We start from the raw sequence: 21677 nt of genomic DNA on the forward strand, positions 1-21677 counted from the left end.
TGTTGCTTTGACTGGTTCTCTATGCTGGTAATAATACTACTGACTATGATTATTACAGCCTCAAGTCCAATAACCCACTTTTCCTTTCTTTTTCCTTTTCCATTCCGACTCTTTTTCTTCATCTTAGCTATCCATATCCCGTGTGTTCTCCATAATGAGCCTGAGCCTCTCGAATATCCCACATTATGACCAGCCTATGAGAGATATACTACAGCTACTATTACATAGTGCTACTTTGGTATGAAAAGGAAAATAGGAAAAAGAAAAAAAGATATCACAATACCGATCCATACCGACTCGTACATACTCCGTACAGCGTTTTGAACCCCCCTCGTAGCGGACTATCCTACTTCCCTTCCGGCGACTCTCGTCTCTGTCACCTTACTCTGTATCTCTTCTTTTCTTCCCTTCTCTTTTGTTGGTTGTTTTTCACTTTTCCCTCGTCTATTCCTTTTGAGAGTGATCACTTTCTTCTTCGGGTATCTCTCAGATCACCCTCTATCGTGGTGTCGTCCTTGCCCATCATCTCCATCCCGACGCACACACGCACACGCGAACCCACAACTACTTGTACACTCTTTCCCCTCCATTACCCTTTTCATCTCATTTTTTTTTTCTCGTTTCCATATTACCAGAGAAATCTCCGAACGTTGCCGCGGTACAGGTAAACCCAGCCCTGAAAGAACAGTGGATGGAGAGCCCGTAGTCCTTCGTCCCCCAGTAAATGCCTTTTGGATCCCCCCAGGGCTCGCCTACGTCATAGGTCGACCCTCTCTCACTTCTACTCACCCATAGGCTCTGTCTATCCTACGGTGTTTTCCCTTTTCACTTCTCCCCGGCCTATCCTTTCTTTTGGTCGTCCTCAACTACCGGAAACCGGTCGATCTCACTGGGTCAGAGCAGGTCTCAGTATCCTTCATACTTTCTCTCCCCTCGGACACCCTCGGACACAATACTCTTAATCCTCCTTCTGTGAAACTGAAAGAAGAGACAGAAAAAAGGTCAGAATAACCATAGAACCCTTTTCCTTTTCCAGTCTTCGCAGTCGTTGTCTTCACGTCTCGTGCCCTCCATCAGATTAACCATTACCCGCTATACACCGCTTTAGTCATTTTCGTCTTTTCTCCCCCATCCTAAGAAACTTTTTTCTTTTTTTTTTCCCTCCCTTTTTTTTTTTCTTTCTCGAATTACTGTTTATTATGTCGCCTTAACCCTCGTTCTTTTTCTTTTCTAGAAGGACCAGAAAAAGAAGCGAAAGGAAAAATTACATACCTGCCACATTGGGTGAAGACACCTTACACTCAACACACTCTTACTGTTTTCTCTCCACCACGCCCCTTTTTTTTTCTTCTCTCTTTTCGAACGCCTTTTTTTTTTTTTTTTTTTTTTTTTTTTTTTTTGGTGTATATTCATTCCTTCTATTACTGCTCATTGCTAGCACACTTTACCCTTTTTTACTCCTCTCATCTTATTCCCTCTCCGTTTCTTACCGTTTCTGCCTTCCCTCTTTTTCCTCGAATCTGATCCTCGCCTATTCCGGTTTCCCCTCTCCCCTCCCCCTCCACACATTATTACTCTCTTTCCTCTCTCTTCCCTCCCACCACATCATCACAATCATCACCACCACCGCCACCATTTCTCACCCTCACTCCTCTGCATTTGACCACGGACCGGTTTGTCCGAGAGATGAGTGTCTCATTTGGCTCCTGTGCTACTGGACTCGCCCAGGAGAACTGATTTTCTGACCGGCGGTGGAGGAATTGTGATGATGGGGGAAGTTCGCAGCATGAGGACGCCTCCGCTTCCATCGCCGGCCGAGGCTCCTTCGCCTGTCGCCGCGTCCCAGTCCTATCCTCACCCTCCTCATGAACCTCGTGGTCCTACTGCTTCTGTCTCTACTCCCTCCTCTTTTCTCCCAATAGACAACGATGATGGCGGAAGTGCTATGCTGGACGATACCCTGCGGATAGCTAACACTCATGCTGCATCTTTGCAGCATCAACAGACTCCGGACGTGTCCTGTATATCGCCGAATAATATTCCTTCCGAGAACAAGAGCTCCGACTCGGGAAAAGGGTCTCAAGAGGATCACGGTCGAAGCCTGCAGACCCTGAGAGAGCTACGGAGACAGATGGAAGAATTGCTGGCCTACCAACAGATGCAACAACAATCCCAGGATCAAGACGCCACTGCTGCCGCTGCCGCTCCGCCCAGTCGAGAAGTTTTTGCTTCTCCTGCTCTTCCCCCCCCTGCCCCTCCTTCTGCCACGCGAGACGATCCGTTGCCTTGTTCCTCGAGTCCCCACGAATCCTCCAAGAAACGGCGCATCTCCAATGACGAATCTCCGCAACTTCCTGCTTCCTCGTCCTCCGATGCCATGCCATCTGCAGCCACATACTCCGATTCCACCAGTTCTGCTGGTACCATCCGCCCCCCAGATTCCAGTAATAACCCCATGCTCGCTGGGCAGACTCCATCCTATCCGTTCCCCAGGATGTATCCCTCGCCATCCACCGCCGCCGCCAGATCGGCGCAGGAGTCATCACCAATGCTCAACCACAGTCATTTCAAATTGACTCTCCCCGCAGAAAAGTTGAAATTCAACAAGGGTCCCTCCTCGCAGCCGTCGGATGAGCGACCGCCCCCGGTGATGAAGACGCCAACACCTCACAGCGTCTTCCTGCCGCCACAACACAAACCCGTCATGGAAGATCCGATATACCCCAGTCCAACCCTGTACGATATTACCCTTCAACTCAATGCGGACCCGGGCCTCGAAGCTTGGTGGTCCAACGTTGTCAACATCTTACAGACATCTTATGGCGCGGAGCGGGCTTCATTGGCGGTTCCCGGGGACGCGACGGACTTGGAGAACGTGCCATGGGGACAAAAAGCGGTGTTTGACCAAAGCCTCTACGAAGATCCAGACAGCATCCACCATCTCTACAGCGAGACGACTCGGGCAGGGCCTAGCGGAGCGGACTCGCAGAACAGTGGGACAATGGCGAATAACACTACCACCAACAACGTCAACACTGCCAATAACACCATGGAGAGCCACTCGCGGTCGGGGTCGGCATCTGCCCTCAAACGGCCATCACTTCTGTCGCGGCATTCATTTGCTGGTTTTGGGAAGGACCGCAAGCATGCCACTGATTCGGATCCGTCGCAACTACTGCATAAGATGAAAGCCGAGAATGCGCAGTCAACTATCGCCACCAATGCTATGGACGTGGATTTTGGCCTCTCGCGAAGTATTCCGACAGACAATCGCGACAAGGCGAACGTGACGACGCCCCAGGCGCAGTCACTTGATGACACCTTAATCACAACACCGCAGCACGGCTACCGACAAGCGGTCTTCCCAATTCCCCGGCCATTGGAAGTCGAGTCGGATCCACTCATCAAAAGAACGGGTGTCGTCAAGCTGTTTGGCCGCACCAAGCCAGTTGTCCTGACCCGGGAATATTCGAAGGGATCGACAAACGTCTGCTCAGAGCAACATGGTGGAACGGCTCGGTCCCCCGCGGACGACAAGGTCCAGGTCACTCCGACGGCTGAACCAATCCGCCCCGGTGTCCCCCAAACCCCTTCTCGACCTGGTGGCTCGACCCTCCAGGCTCCGGCACTTGTTCCTGGGTTGCCACCGTCAATGGAAGTTTCGGACGAGTATGAGCAAGTTCCTCCATCGCCCTGGTCACAGTCACCTGCGCCATCGCCGGCTCCGCGAGCACAGGCTGAACAAAATCCGTTCTTCGTCAGTTATTCGGTCGACGAGTCGGCATTTGCGAAAAACCCCCCTCCACACGATTATTCCAACCTTGAGCCCTTGCAAGCGATCGGGGTCGATCTCGCGAAGTCCGTTGTGCACATTCCTCTCCTGCATGCTGGCAGCTCCAAGCAGCCCTCCTCATCCACTTTGCGGTTCCCCGTTGCTGTTATTTCCATTCTATCGCCCATAATCCCTTACCCGTCGAATCTGCGACAGTCGCTTGCGTATCTGATGCCACATTTAACAACGTCATTCTGTTTGGCGCAGCAATACAGTCAGCTGGAACGACAATTTGTTTCTCGTCTCGAAACGCCACGGTACGGACATCTGTTGGGTCTGGGTGGGACATTTTCAGATGAGAGCAGCGAACTGGAGCTTGTGGCTGGCTTGAGCGGACACGTCAACTACAGAGTGGCGGAAGATGGAACTATTTCAGCACATGCCAGCCTATCGAGTCCCGATGAGAAGTCCAATTCGACCAAACTCAGTCCTCCCATTCCCGGAGGGCCTGGTGGCACACCTGGGTTCGAGCTGGGCACTCTAGGGGCTGCGACTGCCAATAACACCGACCAGAACGACGTTTCTGGAGCATCTACCAAACTGAGCGGCGATGCGGCAGATAGCTATTTCAATGTTCCGCAGCAGCAACACAAGAGCTTCCGTGAAGCCCTTATGTACCAACAACGACATAGACTCTCAAAGACAAAACATGTGACGGTGCCGGACCCTGCGTCGCCAGGAAAGTCTTTAGTCAAGGCCTCGACTGAAGAGGATTCGTCTTTGCAAGACCCAAATGCTGTGGCCCCGTCCTCTCAGCAGGGGTCCCAGGCGGCCGTTTCGCCCACCCAACCGTCGAATTCACGTCACCCGTCAGCGAACTCGTTATATGCGCAGTTGCAACGCGAAATCCCCCGTCCGTTTTCTGATACTGTTGCGCAGTTGATGCTCAACTCGGTGCCGCTCCATTTGTTTCTGGCCAAACCACAGAGTGGTGAAGTGATTTGGACCAATTCCAAATTCGATGCTTACCGGAGGAGTCAACCCCAAGAACAGAAAATGCGGGACCCGTGGCAAAACATTCACAGCAGCGAGCGCGAGCATGTCTCGCAAGAATGGGCTAATGCGTTACGGACCGGTTCTCAATTTACTGAACGAGTGCGGGTTAAACGCTTCAATGACGAAGCTGCCTACCGTTGGTTCATTTTCAGGGCCAATCCATTGCTCTCGTCAACAGGGGAGGTCTTGTATTGGATCGGGTCTTTCCTCGATATTCACGAACAGCATATCGCCGAGTTAAAGGCCGCGCAAGAACGAGAGAAGTTCGCGACCGACGCCAAATACCGAGCATTTTCCAATTCGATTCCGCAAGTGGTCTTCGAAGCCGCAGAATACCGTGGCCTGATTTTCGCGAACGAGCAATGGCATCTGTATACGGGCCAGAAACTCGAGGAGGCGCTCAATTTCGGCTTCGCAAAACACATTCATTCCGACGATCTCGAAAAGTGCGGCCTGCTCTCCCACCACCTTATCGGCAAGACCGACTCGAAAGACCCAGCATCCTCAGAACTTCCCAAGGGAAAAAATGCACCTCCTGAGCGGCACTTTGGCCATGGATTCACCCCGGCCCTAGACGAACTCGTGAAGCGTGGTGTTGCCTCCGTGCAACAGGACGAAAATGGACGGGTGTTCTATTCGACTGAGATTCGTCTTCGCTCCAAGGGGGGCGACTTCCGTTGGCACCTAGTCCGCTTGGTTCGAGTCGAAACAAGCAGTTTTGGCAATGGCGAAGCATCGTGGTACGGGACGTGTACCGACATCAACGACCGGAAGAACCTGGAGCGGGAGCTGAACAAGGCCATGCAACAACTGAACAACCAAATGGAATCCAAGACCAAGTTCTTCAGCAACATGTCCCACGAGATCCGAACCCCGCTCAACGGAATCCTTGGCACTATCCCGTTCATCCTCGACACCCAGTTGGACACGGACCAACGGCGAATGCTGGACACCATCCAAAACAGCTCTACCAACTTACGTGAACTGGTCGACAACATTCTCGATGTCTCCCGCGTGGAGGCCGGTAAGATGTCGTTGGTGAATTCCTGGTTCCACGTCCGGTCCGTGATTGAAGACGTGATCGATACCGTGGCGTCGAGAGCTATCGACAAGAGCCTGGAGATCAACTACCTGATGGACGTCGACGTGCCGCCAACGGTCATTGGTGATCGATTCCGTATCCGTCAAGTGCTCATCAACCTTGTGGGTAACGCAGTCAAGTTCACATCGCAGGGAGAGATCCACATCTGCTGCTCGATCCACCATGACTCATCCGCCTTGGCGAAGGACACGGAGTTGTTGTTGAACTTTGACGTCGTCGATACCGGCAAAGGCTTCAGCGCCAGAGATGCAGAGCGTTTGATGCAGCGATTCAGTCAACTTGGACAAAACGGGTCACAGCAGCATGCAGGCAGCGGATTGGGATTATTCCTTTCCAAACAGCTGGTAGAGATGCACGGTGGTAAATTAACACCCAGCAGCAAAGAAGGCCAAGGTGCGAAGTTCTCGTTTTACGTCAAAGTCGATGCACCTCCTCCAACAACGCCGGAGGAGCAGTCTAAGGCCCGTCAGCAAAAGGAATCAGATACGCAGACAAAGCCAAGCCAAGAATCAGCTAAAGGTCCAGAGGCTCCTGCGTCCGAGATCCCGGCTTCTCATCCATCTACCAGCACCGAATCTTCGGCACAACCTGTGCCACCGATTCCTTCCGAAAACCCGTCTGTCGCGACACCAGACGCCAGCGTTGCCAAAACGGATGCTCCCAAACAGACCGGCCCTGATCAACCAGCACCGGCACCAGTGACAGAATCTGGTCCGCGAGCGAGCAAGGCTGCACCAGCTGCAGAACCAAAGCCATCACCTCAACAAGCCAATCCTTGTTCGATTCTGATTCTCTGTCCGCTTGAAAACACGCGCAAGGCCATCCAGCAGCATATTCAACAGGTGGTACCTCATGAAGTTCCATTCACGATCAAAGCGTATCCTGATATCGACGATTGGAGGGATATGGTAAACGAGGGCACTGGCTCCAGCATGACTCACTTGGTTCTCAATCTGCCTAATGTCGACGACGTTATGGATGTGATTCAATACGTTTCCGAGTGCGAACCGACTGCTGCGCCGACGCTGGTTCTTATTTCTGATCTTTATCAGAAGCGTCAAGTCAACCCGAAGATCAAAGAGTTGTCTGCAAGTGGGAGGAAGATCTACACGGTACCAAAGCCGGTCAAACCTTCGGCGTTCTCGGCCATCTTCGACCCTGACAACAGGCGCGACCTCAGCAAAGATCGGAACCAAGATATGGCAAGGGAGATCAACAACAATTTCAAGACCATGTCTAAGATGGTCAAAGAAGTCATTGGCAACAAAGGCTATCGGGTATTGCTTGTCGAGGATGATGAAACGAATCGCATGGTATGTCTCCTTTCCTTTCAAATCGTTTTCAGTCGTCTGACATGTAACAGGTCATGTTGAAATACCTTGACAAGATTAAAGTCATGGCCGAAACCGCATCTAATGGCCAGGAGTGCACGGAAATGGTCTTCTCCAAAGAGCCAGGCTACTACTCCCTCATTATTGTAAGTGTACCAGAGGGTGCAAGCAAACTGGGAATAGTGTGACTAACATTTCCGTACAGTGCGACATTCAAATGCCAGTCAAGAACGGTTACGACACTTGTCGAGAGGTCCGTGGCTGGGAACTCAAGAACCATTACCCTCAAATCCCAATCATGGCCTTGTCGGCGAATGCAATGACAGATCAGATCAAAGACGCAGCGCGTGCCGGTTTCAACGACTACGTGACCAAGCCCATCAAGCATAACGAACTTGGAAAGATGATGATGGGACTACTCGATCCCAATCGACCTCTGCTTTTGCTTCGTGATAGACTCCGAGAAGACAATGACAACGACGACAGTCATCGCGAAGAATAAACGGCAGAACGCAACCAAAAAAGAAATCTTTTCCGTCTTGTTTCTTGTTTTCGAGGATAACGGCTTCATCACGCACGATCAACGACCAATACCCACTCTCTTTCTGCCTTCTTTCGCCTTCTCGTTCTCCTTTGCCTCTTCGGTATTTGTCGATGCAATATACCCTTACAAGTCTTCCTTTCGCAATATTTCCGCCATGCTGGAGTACTGTTTGTTCTCTTCGTTTCGTGGACTTTCCACCCACTTTTTCTTTTCTTTTTTCTTTTCTTTTTATATCCTATATTATGGACTGGGGTTAGGATTGGCAAGAGCCATTGGAAGGGAAGGCGCCTTTGGATGTCTTTATTATTATTTGTTTTTGTCTCGACCTGGTTCATGACCTTTGTCATTGTCATCCGCATATTTGATTATTGCGGATTTCAGCCTTGCATCTGCATTCGGGCATTGTTTTTCGAAGTTTGATTGATACCTTTACTCTCTGCATCTACTTACGGGGCCGGAATTTGAGGCTTATGTTGTTTTTTTTTTCCCCCTCTTTGTTTCCTTGGACCTTTTGATACTTCCGGTGTGGCGTCAGTTGTTGGATTTCTTTTCTCCTGAACAAATTCCTTCCATCATTGTCATTTTTCTTTCCTCTACTCCGGTCATTTTTTTTTTTTTTTTGTGTGGCTGCTTTTATTTTATTACTGATACCATACCAAGCTTATGAGCACGACCTTGTTTCTTTTTTTTTCCGCCTCTTTTACCTTCTGGGATTGTATTTGCAAATAACCCGAGATTCTTTATGTTCCTTGTCGAGATCTTCTTTTTCGTGCATTTAGATAATTTTATATAGTGATACTCCAGAGAGCAAGAAATTTGCATTTTCAGGACTCGTTTCACTGTTGGCCTTTTGCTTTTTGTGGGTACCAGTGTAAATACTTTTGTATACTAGCGACTTGTGTATAGTAGCCGACCGATTAGATCTAATACAATTATTTTGCTATACGTCTTTTCTTGCTCTGGGACCTGATGTATGAACGGCTACTATCGGGGACTGTCTATCAAGAGAACGGCTAGCTAGCTCATAGCTAGCAATAAATGTAAGCCAGTCCTTCTGCAATGCAATCAAAAGACACTCCTCCAATAGTACGATGCTGCATTCAGTTAGGTCAGTCTAGCGGTGAAGAGTGAGCAAAGCCGCAGCTGATCAAAACGAATGCATCAATCCCCGCTTATCAGGCAGGCAGGCTCGTTTCTTCATCCTCATCACGGTGCATATGTACGTTATGTATGGACGGGGCGTGGGTACATACATGCGTACACACATAAAGAACATACATACATGGTACATGGTACCCGTACATGCGAGGCATATACCGACAGTACTGTAGAGCGAGAGGAGAGAAAGAGGAGGATTGTTCTCGACTCGACTCGACTCGATGGTTGGAAATGAGGCACAAGAAAGAGTCCTGCCCAAGGCTAGGCTATAGTGGAAAGCGAAAATGATCTCATCATCTGGGGGTTGGGCATACCTGTACGGAGTACCTTCCTGGAAGTTTAATGCATTGGACGTTCTTGTCGATGCCAGGTTCTGGGGTGGTGATCCTGCGGGGCGAGAATGTAGCCTAAAGTAGGTGGTAAATCGGAGAGAGGCCAGTAATTTCATGATAATCTACCAATGTAGACGGGATATGTACTCCAGTCATAAGAGGCAACAGATGACGCTCTTTTTGTACGCCGTGTACGCCGTACGCCATACGATGACTTTCCGTAATACATACAGGAAACCCGGAAAATTGGTCGGCCTAGCGCGGAACTGCATCTTTTGCGTTCGGTGCGGTGCGGTGCTCGGGCATGGTCTGCAACTCTGCAGTTAATCGAGATTTCGAGATTTATCGTAATGGCCTTAAGGCAGCAAACCTCAGGGCTGTAAAGGCAATGGGAAAGGTAAAAAAAAAAGAAAAAAAAACGAGGCAGCGATGGCGTATATTCTCAGAGGTGTGATTACCTGCATTCGCATTACTATATTCTGGTAAAGGTCGTTTTCTTTCTTATCCTATTTTGCCTAAGCAATAAAGTGAGTGGTTTTCATTATTCTCGAATCGACCAGGTTGTCCAGCTGCCCCGAATACGTAGTAGTCGGATATTGTAGGTGAGGAGAAGGGCAAGGCATTGTGCGCCAAGCGCATCGAATCATCGTCGATATTATTGCAGTCAGCTAGTCAATCAGGCTAATCCGTACTCCGTGCTCCGTGGTAGGGTTCTTTGTCGTTCGTGGACAATAAAAATGACCTGATTAAGTTTTGTCCCCATGTCTTGGGCATTGCATTGCAATCGCGAGTCATATCCTTGCCGGGGCCCAATGCTCTCTTTCCCCTCAATTGATACTCCGTAGTCTTGTGCTCTCTGCAAGAACAACCAGGATGGGGATAGAGGAAAATTCCATGCGCAGCATTGGTCCACTTGGTTTCCATCCAGTGGCGTCTGAAGCGCTTGTACCGTTGTTCGTTGCGGCGGTCGAATTTTCTGGTGTTCTTGCTCTGGAGCAGCGGTGACGGCAAAACAGCACAGCCATGTGTGAGAGCGGAGCAGGCCATTTCTGGGATCTTCAAGCGCATATACTCCCGTAGGAGAGCAAAAAGTGACTTGTTGCACAATAGCTCATCTCGACTCGATTCATAAGCTGTCTCGTGTGCAGTAGCAATTGCATTGATTGTTCCCGTGCCCATTCAATTTTCATTTGACCGATCTTTTCGTTTGGTTTTCTCCGGTCAGATTTCAGATTGGCGGTGGTCTGTCCAGTCCAGCCGTCGTCCGGAAAAAATAATTGTAATCTTCCTTTGGCCCATGCACAGATGTCCAACGCTTTTTTTTTTTTTTTTTTTTTTTTTTTTTTTGCGGTTTTTCGGACTCAAAAACATGATCTTCATAATACCTGAGACCAGTCTCGGAAAGGAAACTGCAGTTGCTTTCTTTTTTCGTCAGCCCCTCTTCGCTTTGACTGTTCAAGCTCCTTTCGATTGGGACTTGCTGCAGCAAAGACATTAAGAATAAATTAAAAAAAAAAAGTTGGATACTTCGGGTCGAATTGAGGCCGCGAATCCCAACACATGACTCGGGCAGGAATATCAAGGCAGAGGGGAAGAATACAGCGTTCTTTCATGTCTTTCTGCCGTATTCAATCCAAAAGGAACCCAATCAGGCCAAGTTAGGCACCGGCAAGGATGTATAGCAAGGCGATGTTTTTTGAAGCATCGAAGCATCCGGAGTGGACAACATTTAATCCATTGGACATCACGCAACCGTGTATCCGTATTCTTTTCTCTTTTGGTCATAGGAACCATCGTCAATGATTTCCCAGCCACCCAGTTTCATAAGCAGAAGGTAAATCGTGGTGACTGAGGAGGACGGGTGATGAGGGCTAAGAGTAGAGTCCACCGGGGAGAAAGAGTGATAAGAGGTAACACAATAACCACAGCAAAGACGAAAAAAAAAAAGATAAAAAAAAAACCACAGAGCACGAGAAAAACCTGCTCCCTTTTATCTCTCCCAGGTCAACTCCCCCCTCCCATCTCATGATTTCGAATTTCCTCTTCCTAAGCTCCCGAGAGGCAAAAATGCGTAACGGGGATGACGGAAGACCCTCCGAGTGGACGACTCGGGAAATCAGGCCCAGCCCAAGACCTGTGTCTCCTGAGGCCAATGTTTCTCTGGAATTGCCAAGCGGGGTCAAAAATGGGTCCAGAAACATGTTGATGAGCGGTAATCGGAAGAGGATTAGATTTGAGGATTGGGATTGGAGAAAGTATCCAGAAAAGGGGACCGGGTAAGGTAATGGATCGGAGGGAGTGAGGGTGGCTGGACGATGAACGATGGAAAAGAGAGAAAATTGAGGAGATGAGAGGATAATAGAGGTAAAGCAGTCCGTCTGGCGGAGACGAGTCAAAAAAAAAAAAAAAAGTGCTTCGCCATCCCGGATCCCGGAGCGGCCACTCAATGCCCAACCGGGAGGTATGGGAGGAGGAGAAGGACCGGGAAGCCCGCTCCAGCAATCACAGCGCCTCCCCTCCCTCCAATTTCTCTTTCCGGATGGTCTCTGATCCTGCTATGAGCGTGTTAATCTCTTTTCAGCTCATTCCGCCGGACTGAAAACCCTCCGAGCAGGGCTATATAAACCCTCTCCTTTCCCTCTCTCGTCCTCTTCCCTTCTTCTTCCTTTCCCTATTCTCTTAATCAGTCAGTCCTGCTTCGATTTAGTCTTCCTCTACTGTCCGCAAGTCGTACACTTTCCTGCCTTACCTTATATATCTCTCCTTTATCCTTCATTCTCTTTCATATACCATCCTATCCATCCATCACAATGGCTGCCACCCAGCGTTACCAACCACCCACCCTCCCCATCAATGTCCCTTCCAAGGCTCCCGCCCCGGCTGGCCTCTACCCCATTGGCCGGGTCGCTGGCTCTCCACCTGATGTCGAAAATACCAGCATGACGGCTGGTAGCCGGACATCGGGAGGCTTTGGCTATAGCTCCGGGAGCGACTATGAATCCAGTAACGGATCATACTCGGGTGTCGACGTTGTCGATGTCCTGAACGACCGCATGCAGGAGACGTTTGATCCCACTCCATTGGACAAAGGATTGGTGAAGCAAGCGCAAACGTGAGTATCCTAACCTTGCTCTCGTTTGCTGTTCAGAGTCGCCAGCATTGCTGTTCTCGGAATGGGAAGAGCTGTTTTATTGCAATTGGCGAAGTTGACGACTAACCGACATGAAAAACAGCTCCGGCCACCTTAACGCCAAACAAAGAGAACTCATGGAACTGCAAGCTCTCGCCCAGCGTCGTCTAAAAGGCGCTCGTTCGAACTTCTCGGAGGGCATCAAAGTCGCCCGCGAGACCAAGCGTGACCTCGAATGGACCCAGAAGCGCGTCAAGTCAGTCTTAAGCAACTTGAATCCCTCCCATTCTCCTCACCTCCCATTTTCAATCATCTCTCCCAGCCGTACAACATGATCGTCACTGGATTCCGCTCCGCCGGTGGTATTCCGCCGCGCTCCGCTGTTGATGCCATTCTTGGCAGGCAGGCATTGTTCCACACGATCAAACGGCTGCCATGTTTAGAGTTGATGTTTGCTGACTGTATTTTGTTTTGCAGTGCTCTGAAGACGAAAGCCGAAGCCGCACACCCCGAAGAATACCGACGGGCGTCGAAGAAATACGCCTTCCAAGATGACGACTACTAAGACTGCATTCGTTTCAACTTGAATTTCCTTTGTACTTTTTTTTTCTCTTCTGTTTGTTTCATGATGGCGACGATTTTTCTTTTTCTTTTCTGCGTTTCTCAGCACAAAATCTTGGTTTTGGGGGGATGAATCGGGTTCGGATTGGGCTGGACTGGGATTGCATTTTCTTTCACGTGCTCCTTCTTGGTTATAATTTTTGTCAGGATTCTTGAATATAGCGCTTTTTGTTTTCCAATCGGAATATTCATCTTTCACCATATTCAACAGTGTACGTTGTCATCTTGGTCGTGCAAAAGAAACGAACGACGTCCGGTTTAACTCGAGCCAAATGTCTGGTTCGACCCACGCAGGAACCAGACACTCGCGCTATGACTTTAACTGAAAGAGGGGTGATCTTCTATCAAAATGTATATGATCTTTAAAACGTAGACCAGTATAGATATCCCACACGTCAGAGTAATCGAGCACCTGCCCAACTCCCTGAAACAAAGACGCTCCGATCCTCCCTTTTCAGGTTTGATTACTGTCGTTATTATTAGGACATCGCCCCACGCAGCCTAGTATTACGTACGTGTTCTTGAAATTTGAACAAACGCCTGAACAATGCGGGATTTAATGGTCTCCAGAGTACTGTGCTCCGGAATACTTCGCACATGACAGGACGACTGCCTGTGGAGTTGAATGCAAATTAAATGAAAATTATTGGCGATGCAGCGTAGCCCTAAGCGCCGAAATGAAATGACAAGGATCGTTGACAGCTTCAGATATACATCCTCTGGTCCGGTACTCGGATACGACCCATAACTTCGAGAATGGCGTTATGGCCGAATAATTACAGAGAGGCTACTGGATTGTGCCATTTCCATTAAATATTAAATAAAGTACTGGGTGTTTTGAGGTTTCTGCGGTTAATAAAGATCTAATTAGATTTTCAGGGGGGCTACATCGGACTATCATCTCGAAGCACATACCCGCATCGAACTATTGCGAACTATTCCATATTGAGTAAATACTAGAGTGCTATCACTATGGTAACAATCTAAATGTGCATAGACATTAGAGAGGAGTATTCTCAAATTATGGTGTTTTCCCTATTCCTTTTCTTTTTTTTTTCTTTTTTTCTTCGTAACTCAAGTCGATCTGCCGGTTGTCTCAGGCACCTAACAGCAAATACCATCGGAAATTGTATTGAAATACATCATGCAGCACCGACCTATCTGAGAAAGCACATCCATGAGTTGAGCCATTCATCAAACTGTACTGGTGACCAGACCAGACACTTACCAATAACGAGGAGAACATGGAATTAACACCGGCTTCATTCCCGCCCAAGGATCCTCAATAAAGCTAGGCTGAAAATAAACAGTGTCCTTGTGTGGAGACTTCATACCTTCCGCATATCTCGCTAGTTGGTTCTTGTTGAGGCACTCGCCGTTCGGAGCCGTATACCCTTCCTGCTCATGCTGACGAGAAACAGCTCGTTTGTCCAACTTCGTGTTGACGGTGGTCGAGGCACGGCGGTTAGTGTCAGCTTCGGGGCCTTTGGGAATGGGCTGGCTTGGTTTGTTCTCCGGAGCTTGGGCTGGATAGAATATAATTGGTTGTTGCGCTTCTTTCTGTCTTATTGGCGCTTTGGGCTCACCAGCGGAAGCAGATTCAGATGAACGCGGAATATCCTTTCCTTTCTTTCCCTGCAGTGCATCATTCTTGGCCTCACCAGAACCAGCGGTAACGGTAGGCTTGTTTTCAGGCTGACTGGCAGAGGAACCAACAGAAGCGCTTAAATGACTAGCAAGCATTTCTGCACTAGTACCGCCGTTGCTACTTTTAGTTTTCTTTGGTTCACTTCCGGTAGACGCGTGTCCAGCTTCCTGGCAAGCACAAGGACGCTCCGTGGCTGCTTCAGATTGCTGATGGGAACTGGCATCAGCAGGCTGGATTTTAGATGGACCAGCAATTGAAGTAACAGGGATACTCGAAGATTTGACCAGTGATTCCTCAGAGCTAGTAGCAGCTGCCTTGAAACTCACTGCTTCCTTTGACTCCTCGGCAGAATCAACAGACGCCTGGCAATCATGGAAGTCCTCTTCACTCGTTTCATGCTGTGTGAGAGGACCCACGATGACGCTTTGACCTTCAAGTGAGCCAGTAGTCGAGATAACAGGAACGCCTGGAGTCTTGGCAGGAGACCCCTCGTAGACAGCAGTACTCTCCTTCCATTCCTCGACGAAAGCATAAACAGATGCCTGACGAGTACGAAAACTCTCCTCGCCCATTGCAGACCGCAGGTGAGAACCAATATGATTGGTTTTGCCTCCAGATGCAACAGCAACTGAAGCAGTCTTTTCACTCGAAGATCTGGCAGCTAGCTCCTTCGACTTAGCAGAGCTATCCTTGTCCTTTAATTCTCCAGTAGAGTTAGAAACAGAAACCCCACGAGCCTGAGAGCTCTTCGCGTCCGCTTTAGGTGCGCGGTAGCTAACAGCAGTCTTGTTTTGGCCAGCTGTCAGAGCAACAGGGGCGCTCGAATGCTTTGCAGATGGCCCCTTACTCTCCTTGTTATCCACGATCTTTCCGGAGTCTCTGGTAGAAACAGATGCAGACTTCTTACGACCATGACGGCTCTTTTTACCCTTCCCGGTCTGGGGCTGAGAAACGTCTGCAGTAACTGGCTGTTTTGCTGCTCCATCGGCAATGGAACCAATGAGAGAAGAGTCAGCGGGTGCAGCAGATGAGCTTGAAATGTTTTTCAATTCACTCTCAGTGGGGGCTGATCCAGATTTCCCGCGACGATGCGAACCTTTCTTTCCTCCGCGACGAGAACGAGAGCCAGAAATGGTAGCAAATTTGTCATTAGCAACTGAGCTAGCAGGTGCTTTTGAAGAATTGACGGATGGTTCAGCAGGAGCAGTAGTGCTGTCCTTGCTTGCTTTGCTCGCTTCGGCTTTAGTGGAGCTAGGTCCGGATTCTCTATGAGCATGAGAATCTTTTCCGCCCTTGCCTGACGGCGAGCGGCACTTTGACCGTTCGCTTTTGGTGGTAATTGTACCCTGACCGGCAGAAGCAGTCGTGTCAGTCGCTCCAGAAGAGTCAGCAGACGGGCCCACATGAACAGCAGTGCTGTCTTCAATAACCACCTTGCTCGATTCACCTTTGGTAGTGTTATGCTGGCCTTCAGAAAAATTGATGATCGAGTCAATGGGGCGAGAGTCAGAAGCGGGGTTTGTCGAAACAATAGGATTCTTCTGGCGCTCAGATCTTTGACGAGACATCGAATCCTCCGATGGCGAACTGCCATTTGCCATCTCAGTAGAAGAAGCATTGGCAGTAGAAGTGGCATGCTGGGCTTCAGCAACTGAGGCACCAGGATGACTACCAGAAACAACAGCAGACTCCCTCCCAGAAACAGTACCCTGCTTGGCACTCGCAACCTTTTGTCCGTCTTCAGTGGTACTGGGTTCTTGACGAACAAGAGAATCGTTCCTAGCTCTTCCACGGTATGAGCGACCCTTTGTTCCCGTAGCACTGGGACCAACGGTAGCAGAAGTAGGTTTACTAGCAGCAGTAACAGTAGCACTGCCGCTGACAGTAGTAGCACCAGCACCAGTAGAGTCGCTCACCATCTTCTGACCGTCATCTCCATCACCTTTATGTCCAACATCCACCGACGCCTGAGCCTTCCATTCCTCAAAGATCGAAGACGTACGATTACGGCCCTTGCCGCGTCCCCGTCTTTTGTTCGTAGTTTGAGCCGCCCGTCTTAGGCCGGTGGGAACGTTATCGTAATTGAAGTTGGCGTTAGCGTGAGAGCTAAGATTTCCGTGGGCGTTGGTATTGTTGACTGTACCCTGGCCTCGACTCTGGCCTCGACCAAGACCCTGACCCTGGCCGTGGCGCTGAGGTTGGGACTGGGCTTGAGCTCTTAGATAGCCAGATGCACGAGTTTTGAGAGTCTCTGCTGGAACCCATTCCTCGAGGGCACGGAACTCGCGCTCAGACATGGTTCCGGGGGAGGGTAGAGGGGAGGGTAACGGTTGGACATTGGGATTGGTTTGGGTCATGGTGGTTGGTTTGTGGGTTGGTCTGAATATGGTTGATAGATTGGAGATGGAACACGAGATGATCAGGGATGAGAAATGAGTAGAAGGTACAGTCATGGATGAAGGTAGAGTTGAAAGAAGTTTGTAGGAGGGCGGAGAAGGGGATTGATTGGTAGTGGAGAGAGCAGTGAATGGAGAGAGTGGCAGGTGAACTAGTTACTCACCAACAAATTAATTACCTTTTCTTTTGATCTCGTAGACAATGGAATTAATGCTGCCAATAACACTCTTTGTTTTGATTATACCAAACTAGGCTACGGATATAGCAAGCCCTAATGCCACACGTTGCTCATGTCCATGGATCAAGTGGTATATTATATCTCGTAGAGATCTAAAAGCAATTATCTAAACAACCAAATTCATGCAGCCAAAGTTTCACTCAAAAATCCGCTCCTCCTCAATTGCCCGATTGATTACACGCACAAAACGCCCGACCTTATCAACATCCTGCTTAGCCGTCTCAATACCCAAGAGCACCTTCTTAACGCCGACTCCAATCTTCCCATCATCGATGATACCACCGATTTCTTCCAGAGCCTGCGCAATCTCCTGGGCATCGAATGCCTCGGACTGTTCCATAATATACCGCAATTCATTGTATGTGTTGACGTTCGGAACCATAATGTCAGCGTTGAACGAGTTGTACACGTCGAGATTCTTCAGCACCGCGCGCTGTGTGGTGGTGGCCAGCACCAAAAGGCGCCTGTCCTTGCTTGGCTGCTTCCTGAGGAATACCATCAGGGTCTGAAGAACGGTGTTGCTGAAACGGGGACCGATCGGGACCCAGTCGATAATTCGCTCGATGTTGTCAACGACAACGACGCTCGTGCGACTTTTGTAGGCGTCTTCGAAGACCTTGCTGATGTGATGGACCTTGGCCATTTCATTGTATCCTACCATGTCCTCGGGACTAATGAGTTTGATAAAGGGGAAGCCAGAGTCAATGGCGATCCGAGCTGCTAATGCTGTCTTTCCACTTGCCGTGGGTCCGTGCAACAAGACGGAGAATAGCGGAGTAGATTGCCCGACTTGCTTCACGAATAGATCTCCTTCCCGCAGGATCTCGTTTATAATAGGAGAGTAGTGGATGATCCCGTACTGTATGCGGCTGGAGAGTTCCTCTTCCGACACACCGAATGCCGGTTTGACTTCATCAAGCGCGTGATGGAAGTCAGAACGGTTGACTTTCATGTTAACAACATCGTCACCGATGCTGGCCATCGTGCCAACCTTGACATGTCGCGAGAACGCAAACGAAGATGCTGACTTCACGAGGCCAGCAATTTCGGCACCCGAGAAGTTCTTGGTCATAAGCGCAAGCTCTTCCAAGTCGACGTCTTGGTCCATGACGCTGTTGTCCCGCATCTTCTGGGTATGGATCTTCAGAATCTGGCCACGTCCATGCTCGTCCGGGAGGGAGATCTCCATGTGCACTTCCAAACGACCAGGACGCAGCAAAGCTTCATCAATCATATCCATTCGGTTCGTCATACCAATGAGCAGAATGTTGTTGAGCTGGTCTACACCGTCAAGCTTGGAGAGAAGCTGGTTGACCACACTATCTCCCACGCCGGTGCCACCACCTCCTCCGCTGCCACGCTGCTTGCATACAGCATCCAATTCATCAAAGATGATAATGTGAAGTCCACTTTCCTCTCCTTTCTCTTTGTATTCCTTCTCCGCGTCGGCGAAGAGCTTCCGGATGTTCTCTTCTGACTGACCGACGAATTTGTTCAACACCTCAGGACCGTTGATGATTTTGGGTTCTCTGGCGTTCAACATTTTACCAATCTGCCGCGCAATCAAAGTTTTACCCGTCCCTGGAGGCCCATAAAGCAGCATACCCTTAACGTGTTGGATACCCAGCTTGTCGACAAGGCCTGGAGGGAAGATACGGGAAGCGAATGCACGACGGAAGATTGTGCTAAACTCCGCGTCGAGGCCTCCAATACCCATGTTCTCGAACTTGAAGTCCGGCTGGATGATGGAGTTGGATGCGGGCCGGCGAGCGGACGGCTTCATGTTGATACCGGTCCGTGCATCCTTGAAGAAGTTGAACTGAGTATGTCTGGTCAGAATACCCCTCGCAGTGGGATCTGTCTCAACTGCTCCGCCGGAAAGGTCTGCCTTCTCTGAACTCAGGTCAACCCGCTGGACCGTCTTGACGGTCAACAAAAGCGGAATACTCCGGTGATCCATCAAAATTTTTTGACCAGGAGCAAATATTTGGTTTTCAAAGTTCTTGGCCACCGCATTTCCCAGGTCATCTTGGTCGTATGGCGTCTCAACTCTCTTCTTGCCGGCGAATCCTACTTCGATATCTGTAGAGCCAAGGTAGGCCTGCCCGCCTTGACTAAAAGGATCGTAGATTTGTACGTTGACAGAATCTGTGAACGCAACCCCAGCCCACGTCCGCTGCGGATCCGACATACTGATGTTTCCCGGTGGGAAGTTGGGGTATGGCCGTGCGGAGAAGACGAAAAGGCCGTTAACGAGGAGGAGAAGATCAAGTCCGTCGCGCGTCGGAGGAAAATCAGAGGGTGATACTGCAACTCTGCGCATTGTTAGATTTTGATCATTGCAGTAATAAAGAACAACTTCTGAGGTGAACTTACAGGTTCCCAAATGTGTAATTGTTATCCGGGCTCTTTGCAGGCCGCAGTACCCAGTTACCACCTCCGGCCGGAGGCTTCGCTCCAACCGGCGGCCTGGATGGCATTGGCATCTGACCTGGTCGTCCCCTAAAATCACCATGTACGTCAGTCATCTCGGCTTCGGCATAGCTCAGAGGGGCAACAACATACCCTGCGCCAGGCATTGGCTGACCATAAGATGGAGGGGGCCCTTGACCAGGTACCGAATAGCCCTCTCGTGAAGGAGGCCCTCCGCTCCTGGAGCTGCTGAAGGGATTTGAGTAATTGGTGCGGTTAAACATCTTGCGTCATGAGATTTGGAGTTCAGGCGCAATGATGTGATCAATGAGATCTGCAGATGGAGAGTATATATGTATGCCGTTATCGAAGATAGTTATCGAAAAGAATGGTATAAATGACGTTCAAGTCGTCAATGTGATTAGGCTGAAGCCACGCTGTCGCAATCGAGCTGTTTCAGGGAACAGTAACCAGAAGACGCACGTTGGCAGTTTAATAAGTATAACCGGCTCTAGCGACGTTCCTGGAAAGTAATCAAACGATTTGCAAATGAGCCAGAAAATTAGGATAGTTTCAAAAAGTGGCGAAGAGAGAGCGTTGTTGGAGAGATGGCTGCATATATGCTCTCCGCACTCCGGTCCGCCACATGGAGCGCCGTTTCCGCCGATCGGATAATCGGAATAGGAATGATCCGTCTTACCAATGCTGGACCATTGACGTCGATAAAGCTGCTGTCCTAAGAAACCCATAACGTTCAGAATGCCTCTGTGAGCATCTCTCATTTCTGATTTATGATAAAATTTGTGCTAACATATATATAGACACCTCCTGGGAAAGAAATCATGGAACGTCTACAACCCGGAGAACGTCGCCCGCGTCCGGCGCGACGAAGCGCAAGCCAAAGCACGAGAAGAGGAGGAAGAGCGCCGCATGCAAGAAGTAGATGCTGAGCATCGAATCCAAATTCTACGAGGAGAGCGCCCATCTACTCCTCCCCTACCACCAGCCTCACCGCCGTCAGCTGCGCAACATGAGAAGAGAAGCCGCAGGGACGGAGAAACAGGGCGATACAATAAAAAACGGAGACGCCTGGCTGGCGAAGATGATACGGATCGCGAGATCAGATTGGCAAGGGAAGATGCGCAACTCGCGGACGGTAAAAGGGCGGAGCTGACTCGCTCGGAAACGAGTGACGCACCGCTTGAAGATGGTGCTGGCCATATCAACCTCTTCCCCTCTGAGACAGCGCGCGCGCCTGTAGAGAAAAATGCCGAGGCGGAAGCGGAGGCAACTGAGAAGAAGCGCAGGTATGAAGATCAGTACACGATGCGTTTCTCCAATGCTGCTGGATTCAGTCAGTCTGTTGGCAGGACACCATGGTATTCGGTTTCAGGAAGAGAAGCTGCTGCGCCAGAATTTATGTCTGGAAAAGACGTTTGGGGAAATGAAGATCCTATGCGGAAGCAAAGAGACATGGTTCGGATGGATGCAAATGATCCTCTAGTGGCGATGAGGAAGGGTGTCAAACAGTTAAAAACGGTAGAGCAAGAACGCAAGAGATGGAACGATGAAAGAAGTCGAGAACTGGAAGCTTTGAAAGCGGAAGACAGAGAAGGGTCATGCCGCCACAGACGGGGACAATCACCATCCAGAGGATCTATTTCAGAGAATAGTTTGGAGGGGTTCAAACTCGACGCATCTTCAGACAGACAGCGGGATGACAAAGGTCGGGAAAGGAATTCGCATAGGCATCATCACCGGAATCGGCATCAGCGTAATAGGAGTCGTGATCGCTCACGGAGGCATCATTCGCATTCGCATTCTCGTTCTCGTTCACATCGTCATCACCGCGATCACCATGAGAGCAGGCATGATAATCGCAGGTCGTCTCGCAGACCATAGAACAAACGGCGTGATCATATTACGGATTTTTGCA

General features: G+C 49.7%; 6 protein-coding genes across 6 annotated transcripts; 3 read left to right on the forward strand and 3 right to left on the reverse strand.

Moving 5' to 3' along the window:
• Positions 1 to 1765: 1765 nt before the first annotated feature.
• Positions 1766 to 7763, forward strand: pkhB (putative sensor histidine kinase/response regulator; the record flags this gene model as incomplete). The annotated part of the gene is made up of 3 exons (XM_043284559.1): positions 1766 to 7243; positions 7294 to 7407; positions 7467 to 7763. 3 exons carry the CDS (start codon positions 1766 to 1768, stop codon positions 7761 to 7763), a joined length of 5889 nt encoding a protein of 1962 aa, XP_043133338.1.
• A 2213-nt stretch (positions 7764 to 9976) lies between these two features.
• On the reverse strand, positions 9977 to 10474 carry ACHE_20275A (uncharacterized protein; the record flags this gene model as incomplete). The annotated part of the gene is made up of 1 exon (XM_043284560.1): positions 9977 to 10474. One exon carries the CDS (start codon positions 10472 to 10474, stop codon positions 9977 to 9979), a length of 498 nt encoding a protein of 165 aa, XP_043133339.1.
• Positions 10475 to 12105: 1631 nt separating this feature from the next.
• ACHE_20276S (KxDL motif-containing protein) lies at positions 12106 to 12990 on the forward strand (the record flags this gene model as incomplete). The annotated part of the gene is made up of 3 exons (XM_043284561.1): positions 12106 to 12407; positions 12529 to 12681; positions 12903 to 12990. The coding sequence occupies 3 exons, from the start codon at positions 12106 to 12108 to the stop codon at positions 12988 to 12990; spliced, it is 543 nt and encodes a 180-aa protein (XP_043133340.1).
• Positions 12991 to 14270: 1280 nt separating this feature from the next.
• On the reverse strand, positions 14271 to 17051 carry ACHE_20277A (uncharacterized protein; the record flags this gene model as incomplete). Its single annotated transcript, XM_043284562.1, has 1 exon — positions 14271 to 17051. One exon carries the CDS (start codon positions 17049 to 17051, stop codon positions 14271 to 14273), a length of 2781 nt encoding a protein of 926 aa, XP_043133341.1.
• Positions 17052 to 17465: 414 nt separating this feature from the next.
• SEC18 (AAA family ATPase SEC18) lies at positions 17466 to 20025 on the reverse strand (the record flags this gene model as incomplete). The annotated part of the gene is made up of 3 exons (XM_043284563.1): positions 17466 to 19644; positions 19706 to 19831; positions 19895 to 20025. The coding sequence occupies 3 exons, from the start codon at positions 20023 to 20025 to the stop codon at positions 17466 to 17468; spliced, it is 2436 nt and encodes an 811-aa protein (XP_043133342.1).
• Positions 20026 to 20500: 475 nt separating this feature from the next.
• On the forward strand, positions 20501 to 21643 carry ACHE_20279S (uncharacterized protein; the record flags this gene model as incomplete). The annotated part of the gene is made up of 2 exons (XM_043284565.1): positions 20501 to 20508; positions 20563 to 21643. 2 exons carry the CDS (start codon positions 20501 to 20503, stop codon positions 21641 to 21643), a joined length of 1089 nt encoding a protein of 362 aa, XP_043133343.1.
• Positions 21644 to 21677: the final 34 nt, after the last annotated feature.

Source organism: Aspergillus chevalieri, chromosome 2 (genome assembly GCF_016861735.1).
Source record: "Aspergillus chevalieri M1 DNA, chromosome 2, nearly complete sequence".
Taxonomy (NCBI): Eukaryota; Fungi; Ascomycota; class Eurotiomycetes; order Eurotiales; family Aspergillaceae; genus Aspergillus; species Aspergillus chevalieri.